Genomic DNA, 12,183 nt, shown 5'->3' with positions numbered 1-12,183 from the left:
TGCCCAGAAACCTATGTCCCCACTGTGGAAGGACGTGTGGATCCAGAATTGGCCTCCACATTCACTTACGGACTGACTTTTAAAACCGTGTTTATGGAAGACAATCTTACTGGGCTACGAGTGATCGCCAAAGAGACCAGAGGTGGGGAAACTCCAGCCCTCAGGCCAGATTTGGCTTACCTGGTCATTTCTCCCACACCACACCCACCTGCCCCACACCTGATGTGATCTGTGACATCAGGTGCGGTGAAAGTAGACATGGATGGAGTGGCCGCTTGCAGTGTCAATCCCTCCCAAAAGCAGGATTGAACTGCCAGCTAAACTGGTTGGTGTGTGGGCCTGGGGAGTTCAATCCTGCTTGGTGTGGTGCACCCAAACCCTGCAGGGTGCATGGGAAGTTTTATTTGGTCCATACCTCCTCCCCAGCCCCCCCTCTCCTATTCCCCTGGTACCCTTGGCTGTGCTTGTTTGAACTATATCCCTGCCTCTAGCCCCTGTCCTGGCCTCAGTATTATTTAGCAGGACTGCACCCTTGTCTTGGGGGGAAAAAAACATCACCAGGAGTGTCACGAGAAGGTGCTTACAGTGTGCCAACAGGTTTGGATCTGGACAGCGCAACCCGAGGGGATAAATCCACCAGCTGCATAGAAGGCACCTAAGAGGGAGCCTCCACTTCCCAGTCACTGGCCAATCTGACCTGGAGGAAAATGCTCATCTGAATGATTGCTGTGGATTACTGTTGAGTGACGCATCTCCGGATGTGCCAAGCAAATAACCCCCGTTCAAAAGCATATTTACAGTCCAGGACCATGGATTTACTGCCAAAGTGTACTGGGTGTGTGCTTATGCACTTTTCCACGGAGAAGCTTGGAGTGAAAGACGAAACAACAAATCTATCTGTATCCTCAAAGAAAAAAGGAAGACACCCACAAGTATTATTACTAGGTGTGGCCTCAACCTGCAGCTTATCCTGTAGCTCCAGCTAAGACTGCAAACCCTAAACTGTGTGTGCTAGGATGGGCACCATCACGTGGCTTGACTCACCATGAGAAACAACATCGTTACATAATTGTTGCGTGCCGAAATGGCTCATAACCGGATCTGGGTTTTTTTGCAGACCGACTCCATGTTACAAAGATGTCTGCAAACGTGACATGAAGCTTGGCAACATCAGCCCTGGCATGTGGGAATGCCTTGCAGAGGACCACAATGCCTGGACCCTCTTAGGTTGGGTATCCACAGCAGTGACCAGAGAAGGAATAACCGCTGGGAGGAGAGCAGAAGAGAAGAAACGCCATGGTGCATCTGCACAACCGGACACCTTCATCTGCCCCAGCTGCAACAGGACATGTCTCTCCCCTATTGGACTGGACAGCCACACCAGGTGCTGTAACTCTCCAATGGTTTGGGCTTTACCCCCGAAGGCGCAATCCTCCGTTGTCTCCCGAGATAGATGGATACCAATCTCCTCTTTTGTGAGCTACACCTGCTGCTGCCCCCAGGGGGTTAATGAAGAGGGGAAATGGCCCTCGTGCTGAAAATCAACCCCCTGTCCACCTCCAATTTTAGAGTCTTGCAAGCTGCCTTGTGAATGATACCGTATTTTTTGCTCTATAAGACTCACTTTTTCCCTCCTAAAAAGTAAGGGGAAATGTGTGCGCATCTTATGGAGCGAATGCAGGCTGCGCAGCTATCCCAGAAGCCAGAACAGCAAGAGGGATCGCTGCTTTCACTGCGCAGCAATCCCTCTTGCTGTTCTGGCTTCTGAGATTCAGAATATTTTTTTTTTTTTGTTTTCCTCCTCCAAAAACTTATAGAGCAAAAAATACGGTAAATACAATTGGGTCCCAGCCAACAACTCAATCAGCACCTCAGACAGCGCCAAAGGACCTCTGCATGGGGAGGGTGTCCCAAGATTGGGGTGTTTTGCTGAGGGCTTCCTAGTTGGAAAGTAACCTCCTAACATTTCCCCTGCTAAAACTAGAGAGACTTCCACTGGCACAGTTGACTCTTTTCCTGGTTCCAGGGTTAGATCGATCCAAGGAGACGAGAGGGACTGTGAGGGGAGTGCTGAGAATTCCATGTATGATAAAGGACTGTTATTGCTATTGTAACTTATTAGTTGCTTTTCTTACAAAATTCAAAGCGACCTCTGGTACATATTGAGATGGAAAGGAATAAAATGGCACAGACACAACCTTGCAAGAGAGGACTCTCCACCCAGCAGCTTAGCTCATGCAATTCATCTGCAAAATGCATCCGCTTTGGGGGAACGGTTAATTAAATTTGTTGTTGTGGTTGCTGTGGTTGTTGTGAGTTGCGAGGTCTCACAGAATTTGGACGCTGGCAGATGGTGACTTGACTGTGTCTGGGTTACTTTAATTAAATAACTGAATAAATGGGTGCCATCCTCTCTCTTTCGCATATCTGCCTTATTCTCCTTGACTCTTTGTCAGTCAGGGCTCCTTTTGGGTTGTATAAATTTGTTTATACCTCTTTTTTCTTTCTTTCTTTTTTACTTCATGCTGTTCACTACAATTGTAGCATTTTTATTGCTTATTTTTATCAATTGGCTTGGATTTTCATTGCCTTGTGCAATCTGTGTGTGGGTCTTCCCCATCTTACTAAAATATTAAAATGCCAACAAAGATCAGCTCGACCGCAAGAGGGAGGGGGGAGGGAAACACACACACAACACAGCCAGAATGTGAAGAATAACTTTTCTTTTTGTTTCTTAAAACAACTTTCCTGAAATCACACACAGTATCTATAAAGGGTTTTTCCCCCCTCTCCAAAAAACCTCCATATTAAAATTCCTTGAATACAATTATATATTAAATACAGTAACAACATTTCATGCAAGAATTTTTTTTCCCTGTACAGCAAAACCAACTCAGTAGTATATTCAAGTCTGTACACTCCCAGAGGCCTGGTGATGCTCCCAATCATTTAATTAACATCTTATTTTATACAATGCTGGTGATAAAGAAGAAAGGGGTGGCCTGATATTCAATCAGCATATTGGAGAATCGTCATTTAAAAAAATAAAACAAAAGCTGCTTAAGCAGGTCCAATATGTGTGACTGATCTCTCTTTGCCTGTCTCTTTTAAAACAAAAAAACAAAAACTGGTATAAATCCACAGATGAACTTTTCGGGGGTACCTGTCAGATTTTAGCCTGCTATAACTGAGAATACTTCAACCTAGGCAGGGCTGGCCTAAGACATTTTTGCTGCCGGGGCACCATACATTTAAATTATGAAACCACTTTAAACCATCATGGATTCCCCCAAAGGATTCTGGGAGCTGCAGTTTGTTAAGGACGCTGAGAGTTGTTAGGAGACCACTATTCCCTTTGCAGAACTACAGTTCCCAGAATGGTCTAATTAAAGCAATCCCTCTTCACAGGGAACTCTGGGAACTGTAGTTCTGTGAGGGGAATAGGTGCCTCCTAGCAACTTTCAGCACCCTCAACGAACAGCAGCTCCCAGAATTCTTTGGGGCAGAAGCCATGACGGTTCAAGGTGGGATCACAGCACTTTACATGTATGGCCAAGATGGCCTCCTTTCCATTTCACGTCCAGAAGCCAGCTAGATCGGCAGCTGAATCTTCCTTTAAACACAAGCAACAGGATAGCATTGTGCCCTGGGCCTTAATTTAGGGGCTCCATGACAGAAATAGCTCTTCTCCCCAAGAGAATGGAATGGTCAGGGGACTCTGGGGGATCATCTGTAGGGGGCTGTCACTGCCCCCTACCCCCCACATCTGGAGCCTGAGGTGATTCCCTCACTTTGCCAAAAATTAGGGCTTCCCCCTCACTCACACCCTTCGACAAAAATGCTAAAGGGTGCAGCGTTACCTCCAAGACAACAAAGGTAAATACGACAAAATCAGGCTGGAGTCTGGTTTAGGCTTTCCCTGAGAATTCCAGTAGTTGTTTCTTTTATTATTGTTTAAAGGGGGGGGGCGCTACAAACTTCATAGAATTATAGAATTGTCTAGTCTCAGCTAAGATATGAGACTGGAGTCAACCTTCCAAACTTGCCCTCTAGTACAGCCATGGGTCCAGGATGATAGGAAGAGTATTCCAAAATATCTGGAAGGGCACTGGAGCAGGGAGAATGATGCAAAGATTGGGGCTTTAGAAAAGATTCTCCACTTATAGTTTTCAGCAGAAATTGGCCGTTTTGGTACAGCAGAGATCCTTCCCCACCAGTTTAGAATGTACAAATGCCCGGATTCGTATCCTGTTTACTGGCCTTTGTTTACCCACTTGCTGCTTCCTCTAGGATCCATCTCGAGGGAAAGTCTAGCCAATCAGGGATCACGCCACGAGAAGGTTGCTGCTGCAGTGCTGTGCAGCCTATCATGCTTTGCTATCTCAGGAGCAGACTGTCTAGTCCAGTTGCTGTTGGTTGGCTACAACCCCCATCATCGCTGACCATTGGCTGGGGCTGATGGGAGTTGTAATCCCACAACTGCTGAAGGGCACCCCATTGGCTAGCCTGGTCTATGTGATGACATCAGTAAGGGTAAGTGAGAGAATGAGGGCGAGGTAAATTGGTAAGTGAACAGCTTTGCAAGAAAAGGCATCTAAAATATTTTTTTGGGGGGGACAGTTTCAGTACCCCCCACAAGCTCACAAAAGAAAAACGAACCCTTGCATCATTTTTCTCTTAATATTCATAGCCTAAAAACTACAGTTCTTAGATATCTTTGGGTTGGGAAAGATGACAAGATAAGTAGGTTTGAACAATGTTTCAAATTTAGCAATGGATTTGCATGTTATATTAAGCTTGGCTTAGCACCAACATGCGGAATCCTAGAGCATGGGACTCTTTGCCCGCTGTCCCATGCTAAATCAAACCATAATTCGGCTTAGCATGCCATCTGAGCCTGGACTCCTGGTTTAGCTCTCTACAGGCTAAACATGAGCAGTAACCAAGGTCTGTCCTAGGAGTTATGGCTTGTTCTTTGTCCAGGAGAGTTAAACGACAAGCTCAGGTTTAGACAACAAGCTAAACGAAACCATGGCTTAACTCAAACCAGCAGCAGAACAAACCAGCAGCAACTGCAATCTCCTCTTCGGGAGCCAGGGCATTCACCCTAAACCATGGTTTGCCTTAGCACAACACATGAACCAGGTATCTATAAATAAAGCAAAGAAATGCATAGCCCAAGTTGAGACACAGAGGGGCTTAAACTCAATTAGCAAAACGATAACTATAGGAACATGAATATGGCACACACATTGGGTTGCCACCTTCTTTCCTGGCAATGCTCCTGTACATTTAACAATATGTGCCTGTGGCTTCCAACTTGTCTGTGCATGACAATCAAGAACTTCAACAGATCCAGCGTTTGTTAGCCTGGAGATATAAGGAAGTTTCCCCCAATTTGCTCAGCCCTCATTCACCTTCAAAGGGTTCCCCTCAGATTTGATTAATGCATTCTCAGTTCTGCAGTTGCTTATTCCAAATGGTCCACGGAATTTCTTTTTGGCTTATTGTTATTTGAAAGTTAAGACACGTGGGTTCTGAAATGTGTCCCAAAGGTGATGGAAACCCTTAACAAGAAAAAGGTGGCAGGATAATGTGGCGTATTCACACAATACTCTGCACCAGAATCCACCCCACCCAAAAAGGATTTTGTAGCAAATTAAATTGTGCAAGAATTGGTCACGGCAAGCAGCCAAACACTCCAACTTTTGTGGCGCTAGGATGAACCTAAAAGTGCCACAGTGACATCCCTGAGATGAAGGTGCAACACCCACATTTTTAAATGTTATGTTAGTATGGTGGCAACACATTGATAGCATTCACTCCCTAGTGCAAAGCAGACCTACCCAACAAAACGTGGTTGAAAACAGCTTAAGCTGGACTTGTATCTCTCACATAAAAACAGCAAATGAAAACACAGCATAAACACAGAATCCTCAACCCTAGGAATTGTAGTTTTGCGGTGTGCAGAGACCATTCAACATCCAGCCCTCTACAGAACTCCCAGTAATTCGCAGGGTTGTTAGACTGAAAGGCAGGATAAATGAATGGGACTGAAATTAACTCAGACCTTTGGGGTTGCAATTACACCCCAGGACACTTTCCACTGCAGAATATATACAAAGATCTATAGCATAGTTCATTTAGGGCAGTCTGGCTTAAGCCCTTCCAGATGTTTGGGACTACAAGTCCCATCTGCCTGAGTTAGCGCAGCTCTGCTGGTTGATGGGGGTTGTGATCCCAAACCCCTGGATCACAACCAGGTTGGGCAAGGCTGACCTAAGACAATGTTCAGTAGTAAATAATGCCCACATATTTCAGCCACTTACCATTGACCATTTTCTTTCTGCTTTCCAAAAAAGCATCTGGGAGAAAATTAAATATCCCAAGATTTGCCATTGCCCCAAATTATCTGCAACTCTGGCTCAATTTATGTGCCCAGACAGTTTTGTTTTGGATAGTCTAGGGGAAATTTATCCCAAGAAAATGATTTATTTTTGCTACTGGGATTATTTCCTTTTTTTCTCTCGTCCCAGACAATGTTAGTAACAAAAATTTCCCACAGCATTTTTCAACAAAAACTGATCAAAGGAAACAGATTCCTTAAGAACTTAAAACATCCTTATTTACTCAAGCTTTCCCAGACGTATGGCCCAGTCCTTGGGCTGATATGACTTTCGATGGCTTTAAAACAATTATGTTAAGCCAATTTTGTTATCTGCATTGCCTAGATATGATTCCCCCCACATTTGATTCATAGCATGCAAATTTATAAAATAAATACATAAAAGAATCTTCTTCTGATAGCGCAATTGTTGATTGGATTTAGGGGTATTTGACTACCTTGAGATACATTGGAATGTAGGGGAAGGTGGGGGGGGGGGAAATCTCCAAAACGATTTGTGTGATTTTTCACTTATGGGTTTCAGGTGAGAGTTAAATTAAGTCAGAGCATCAAGGGAGCACTTAATGCTACCTCTTCCTGAGCAGGGGTGGTGTCTGTCAAGAACTCTCCCCGAAACTACCACAAGCTCACTTCCTTTCTGAGACAGAAAAACACAGGTTTTTAGGGCACTGAAGATTTGGAGAGTGTGGGGAAGAAGAGAAAATTACAGGAAAAAAGATTGCATTTTGAAGAAGCAGACCTTTAAGGATCTAGGCTCTCCTGCCTCCACGACATTGCAAAATTCTACACCCTAAGCCATAATTTAGCTGTCCAGTCTTTGCACCACTATGTACAAGGGTGGAAGGGGAAGCTATGTAACAAGAGTAAAAACAAAACTAAAAATAAAGTCAGGTTGTTTGTTTGTTTTTTCCTTTTCTTTAACGATTAACCGCATTAAGTCCGACACTTTTTCAAAAGCATGCATATTCCTTGTTGGCTTCTGGTGATGTTCAGGCATGCAGGCTCTTCAGTCCCAGTTAGGAGCTGAGGGTTCAATTGCGGAGAAATTGAGTTCCTTTTGGTGTCGTTTCATTTCTTCGCATCTCTGCCTGGTGGTGGTGGGGAGAATGAGTGGAGGGGGAGAGACGGGAAATGATTATCGGTTTTCATTTTTTTAAAGATAAAATATTTCCCCCTACCTTTAACCATAATAGTATAGCTCAGGATGGAGGGAACCCAAAAAAAGGGGGGGGGGAGTCATTCAGGCAACAGATTGCTGCTTTGTGCAACTAACTCCCTCATGAGACTTATTTATAAAAATATTTATCTACTGCTATTCATTAAAAACATCAGAGCTGTTTGCAACAATTATATGTAAAGCCATACCATAAAATGCGAAAAAGTTAAAATCAGAAATCAGCTAGTTATTGTGGAAAGATGTATTCTTAATTGGCTGCATAACAGAAAAACTGCTGAGAGTTTAAAAGTTGACTGAGAAAGTGCCTGCTGAATCTAGTGGCAGAGTGTTCCGCAGGACCGAGCCAATGACGCTAAAGGCTCAGTTTCCTGTTGTTGTCAAGTAAGCCGTGCCAACCTGAGGAACAACCAATGACCCCCCTGCAGATGAACTCAGGAATCGACCTGGGATACAAAGGTGCCTGAACTACCCTTGGGCTAAGTCGTTCAGGGCTTTGCAAATTAATACAAGGTTCTTGACCTTGGCTGGATAATAGATGAAAAACAGCCAGTGCAGAGGCTTTAACAATGATGTCACAGGTTGTCAGCCAGATGCCCTATCAGCAGTCTGGCTGCCACATTCTGGACCAGCTGAAGCTTCTGAACCATGTTCCTGGCAAGGACCACAGCCTCAAATAGCTGGGAAAGGGCCATTAAACAAAAATTGCAGTACAGGATAGACCCCATCAATGGACCATGACCGATGAATGGAACCTCAGGGGCAGTGTTACTTGCTGCAATAGCAGGAGATAGCTGCTGACTCTGTGCTCTGGGTTAAACCACAGAGCCTAGGACTTGCCGATCAGAAGGTCGGCAGTTCGAATCCCCTTGATGGGGTGAGCTCCCGTTGCTCGGTCCCTGCTCCTGCCAACCTAGCAGTTCGAAAGCACGTCAAAGTGCAAGTAGATAAATAGGTACCACTCTGGCGGGAAGGTAAACAGCATTTCTGTGCGCTGCTCTGGTTCGCCAGAAGCAGCTTAGTCATGCTGGCCACATGACCCGGAAGCTGTACGCCGGCTCCCTCGGCCAATAAAGCGAGATGAGCGCTGCAACCCCAGAGTCGGCCACAACTGGACCTAATGGTCTGGGCTCCCTCTACCTTTACCTTAGGTTCTGCAGCACTTGCTGAAACAAGATCTATACTTGTTGAATTGTGCTGAGCCTTGGGCCTGGCTTTCCCCTTCCTAGTAGCCCAGATCGAGACATGTGGGTCTCTAAGTGGAATGGGGTTTGCTCTGCCTCTGAGGCCTCTGTGTCCTAGTTTTTTTGGGGGGGTCTCTCTAAGTGGCAAGTGGAGCATAGAGTTATAGAGCTGGAAGGGACCTCAAATGTCATGTAGTCCAACCCCCTGCAATGAGGGAACCATGGCTAAAGAATCCATGACAGATCTTTGTTTAAAAGCCCTCAAAGCACGAAAGCCGCCTTCCTGACATCAAGTCAGGTAGCAGACAGTATATTTCTTTGCTTAAAAAGCAAAACAATGCCAGAAACCCTCCTGGAGGGGGGGGGGAATGGGTTTGGTCTTCTCGTAAAGCACTCCCCCCCCCTTGCACATGTCAATTTGGCTCCAAGGTAACGACAGCAAAGGATTACCCTACAAGGCCATATTATGACAGGGGGAACGACAGGCTCTCAGCATCCAAAACAGACACAAAGACTCTGTTCTATGCCCACCGGTAATGAGTCACTATGGAGATCCTGCTGTGCTTCAAAGGGGCCTTTTATGGTCTCCAAGAGAGCAGGTTACATTGGCAGGCAAAGAAGGAGAAAAAAACGCCACAATCGATTTAAGAGGATTTGTAAATTCCTGGAAATGCAATAGCAGGAGTGGGAAGCCGAGAGAGCTGGTACCCAACCTGCTCTGAATGGGATTGCATTCTCCCCTAAGGATCAGATTCACACTTTGTGTGTTGTCTGTGTGTGGGGATAGAGCCAGCTCTGTCCCTGGAAGGCCATGTGATATCCGTGGCACTCACAGGCCTTCTAGCAGCCAACTACGACCCCACCTGGACAGGAGCAGCTTAGTCACGGTTATGAATACTACTACTACTACTACTACTACTACTACTACTACTACTACTACTAATATATTATTTATACCCCGCCCATCTGGCTGGGTTTCCCCAGTCACTCTGGGCAGCTTTCAACAAAATATTAAAATACAATAATTCATTAAAATACAATAATGAATGCTCCAGCAAACTTCCGTTTAGACTTACAATTGCAATTTTTATTTATTTATTTCATATAATTTAGATGCCGCTTGACTGTGAGGAAAAACCCTCAGACTGGATTTCAAAAAGATTATAAAGCAGTAACATAAAACAGTTAAGAACAGCTATTTATAAAAAATAAAACCAACAATAAGATAAAAACAGATTAAAGCACATGGCAAAAGTCTGCATATGTGGACAGGATTGCCGAAATAGAAATGCTTTCTTTTTGCAGGTGCCCAAAAGAGTAGTGTGAAAGTACCTGCCTGAGGTCCCTAGGCAGAGCGTTCCAAAGTCACTCAAAATGACTTCTGAAGAACGACATGTTTCTCATGTAAACTGTCCATTTCTACGGAAGTGAAGCTCAGTGAGCTCATCAGGACTTATTCCCAAGCTTCTGCAAGGACAAGTCCCGTTTCACAAACTTGTTAAGAGTTCTACAAGTGTCAGCAATCAAATAGGTCAGGATTTCCCAAAACTTGGGTCTCCAGCTGTTTTCGGACAACAATTCCCATCATCCCTGAACACTGGTCTTGCTAGCTAAGGATGATGGGAGTTGTAGTCCAAATATGGAGACCCAAATTTCGGAAACCCTGATATAGGCAGAGGTGATCCAGTGGACACGGTGGACTTGGACCTTCAATAAACATTACAAGGTACCTCACCCAAGATTCCTGAATACCAGTTGCTGGAAATCACAGGGGTGCTGGGAGAGTGCTCTTGTACTCGTGTCCCGCTTGCCGGTTTCCCACTGGTGCATCTAGTTGGCCACTGTGAGAACAAGATGCTGGACCAGATAAGCCACTGGCCTGACCTTGCAGAGCTCTTCTTATGCTCTTATCTGTGCTGATACATTGACTCCCAGTACGTTTCTGGGCACAATTCAAAGTGTTGGTGCTGACCTTTAAAGCCCTAAATGGCCTCAGCCCGGTATACCTGAAGGAGCGTCTCCACCCCCATTGTTCAGCCCGGACACTGAGGTCCAGCTCTGAGGGCCTTCTGGCAGTTCCTTCCCTGCAAGAAGTGAGGTTACAGGGAACCAGGCAGAGGACCTTCTCAGTGGTGGCGCCCACCCTGTGGAATGCGCTCCCATCAGATGTCAAGGAAATAAACAACTATCTGACTTTTAGAAGACATCTGAAGGCAGCCCTGTTTAGGGAAGTTTTTAATGTTTGATGTTCTATCGTGTTTTTAATATTATTTTGGGAGCTGCCCACAGTGGCTTGAGAAACCCAGCCAGATAGGTGGGGTATAAATAATATATTATTATTATTATTGTTGTTGTTGTTGTCGTTGTTATGATAATTGTGACCCCGCTAGCTGGGTTCCTAAGTGACCCATGCACATGCAGGAAAGAAGGAGAGGACTGCCACCCCCACCACAGGACACACTCACCATCTAAATGATTGCGGGAAAGGTACTTGAGTCCTTCATCCAGCAGGATAACCGGCAAGGAGATTTTCAGCACCGTTACCCATTGGGGCCAGCTAAGTGGTGTCACCTGGAAGATCAGCTGGGAAGCAAGGAGAGGATACGTATCACACCTGCCCTTCTGTTCAGAGGCAAGTGCCAATCATTATGTAACCGATATGGCACTGTCCAGACACAGGAATCAGCAGACTTGCGGTGGTACCCTGAGGTTTATAGCACTGCATAATTTTTTTTATAGAAAAAGATCTCCAAACATGGCGACACTTCCAGCAGCCCAATGAGCTTGTTGAGTGTCTGCAGAGGGAAATATGGAAAAGGGGAGGAGAAACGGAATGGAGTTTCCTAGAGGAGGGCATAACTTCATAACTGGAACCATGAATGGGAGTACGTCACAATGCAATATTTTTCTTGCTGGATAATGTTTTTACTTCAAGGGGGGGGGGGCAACAACCTCTAAATGTGAATTTAAACAAACATATACAATGTTAGCCCACAATGGGTTTCCAGCTGGGAGAAAGACATATGGGGAAAGTTTGCACACCGGAGGTTGTATGATTGATGTCTGGTGTCTCCACTTCATCAAACAGAAGCTTCATGGGGAAGATCTCTAACTGAGACTCCGGAGAGCAGCTGTTGGTCTAGATCAGGAATGAAGAACCTGAGGTCCTCCAGATGTTGTTGGACTCCAACTCCCATCAGCCCCCAGTCAGCATGGCCAATGCTCAGGTGTGATGGGAGTCAGAGGCCACCTGGAAGGCCACAGGTTGCTCCATACTTGCTTGAGACCAGGGGTTTCCCACCTTTTTAAGGCCACAGCTCCCTTGGTTCCATAAACTCATCTCCAGTGCCCCCTATCCTATCCTATCCTATCCTATCCTATCCTATCCTATCCTATGAAAAAGCATTATTGAGAATAGC

The 12,183-nt window shown here is 45.3% G+C and overlaps 1 protein-coding gene across 3 annotated transcripts in view; it reads right to left on the bottom strand.

The window, feature by feature from the left end:
• Window positions 1–2,708: 2,708 nt before the first annotated feature.
• ATP2A3 (ATPase sarcoplasmic/endoplasmic reticulum Ca2+ transporting 3) overlaps window positions 2,709–12,183 on the bottom strand; it is an 86,605-nt gene continuing 77,130 nt past the window's right edge. For 2 of the 3 annotated variants that reach the window (XM_028707608.2, XM_028707610.2), the window contains 2 exons: window positions 11,230–11,347; window positions 2,709–7,490 (listed from right to left, as the gene is read on the bottom strand). In XM_028707608.2, coding sequence (XP_028563441.2) covers window positions 7,438–7,490; window positions 11,230–11,347 — 171 coding nt within the window. In that variant the 3' untranslated portion in view covers window positions 2,709–7,437. Of the gene's footprint in view, window positions 7,495–11,229; window positions 11,348–12,183 lie in introns of all 3 variants that reach the window. The other variant, XM_028707609.2, reaches the window with a different exon arrangement.

The sequence above is a fragment of the Podarcis muralis genome, chromosome 15 (assembly GCF_964188315.1).
Source record: "Podarcis muralis chromosome 15, rPodMur119.hap1.1, whole genome shotgun sequence".
In the NCBI taxonomy this organism is placed as follows: Eukaryota; Metazoa; Chordata; class Lepidosauria; order Squamata; family Lacertidae; genus Podarcis; species Podarcis muralis.
Note: the sequence above shows the minus strand (reverse complement) of the source record. Positions and strands in the feature narration are given on the sequence as shown.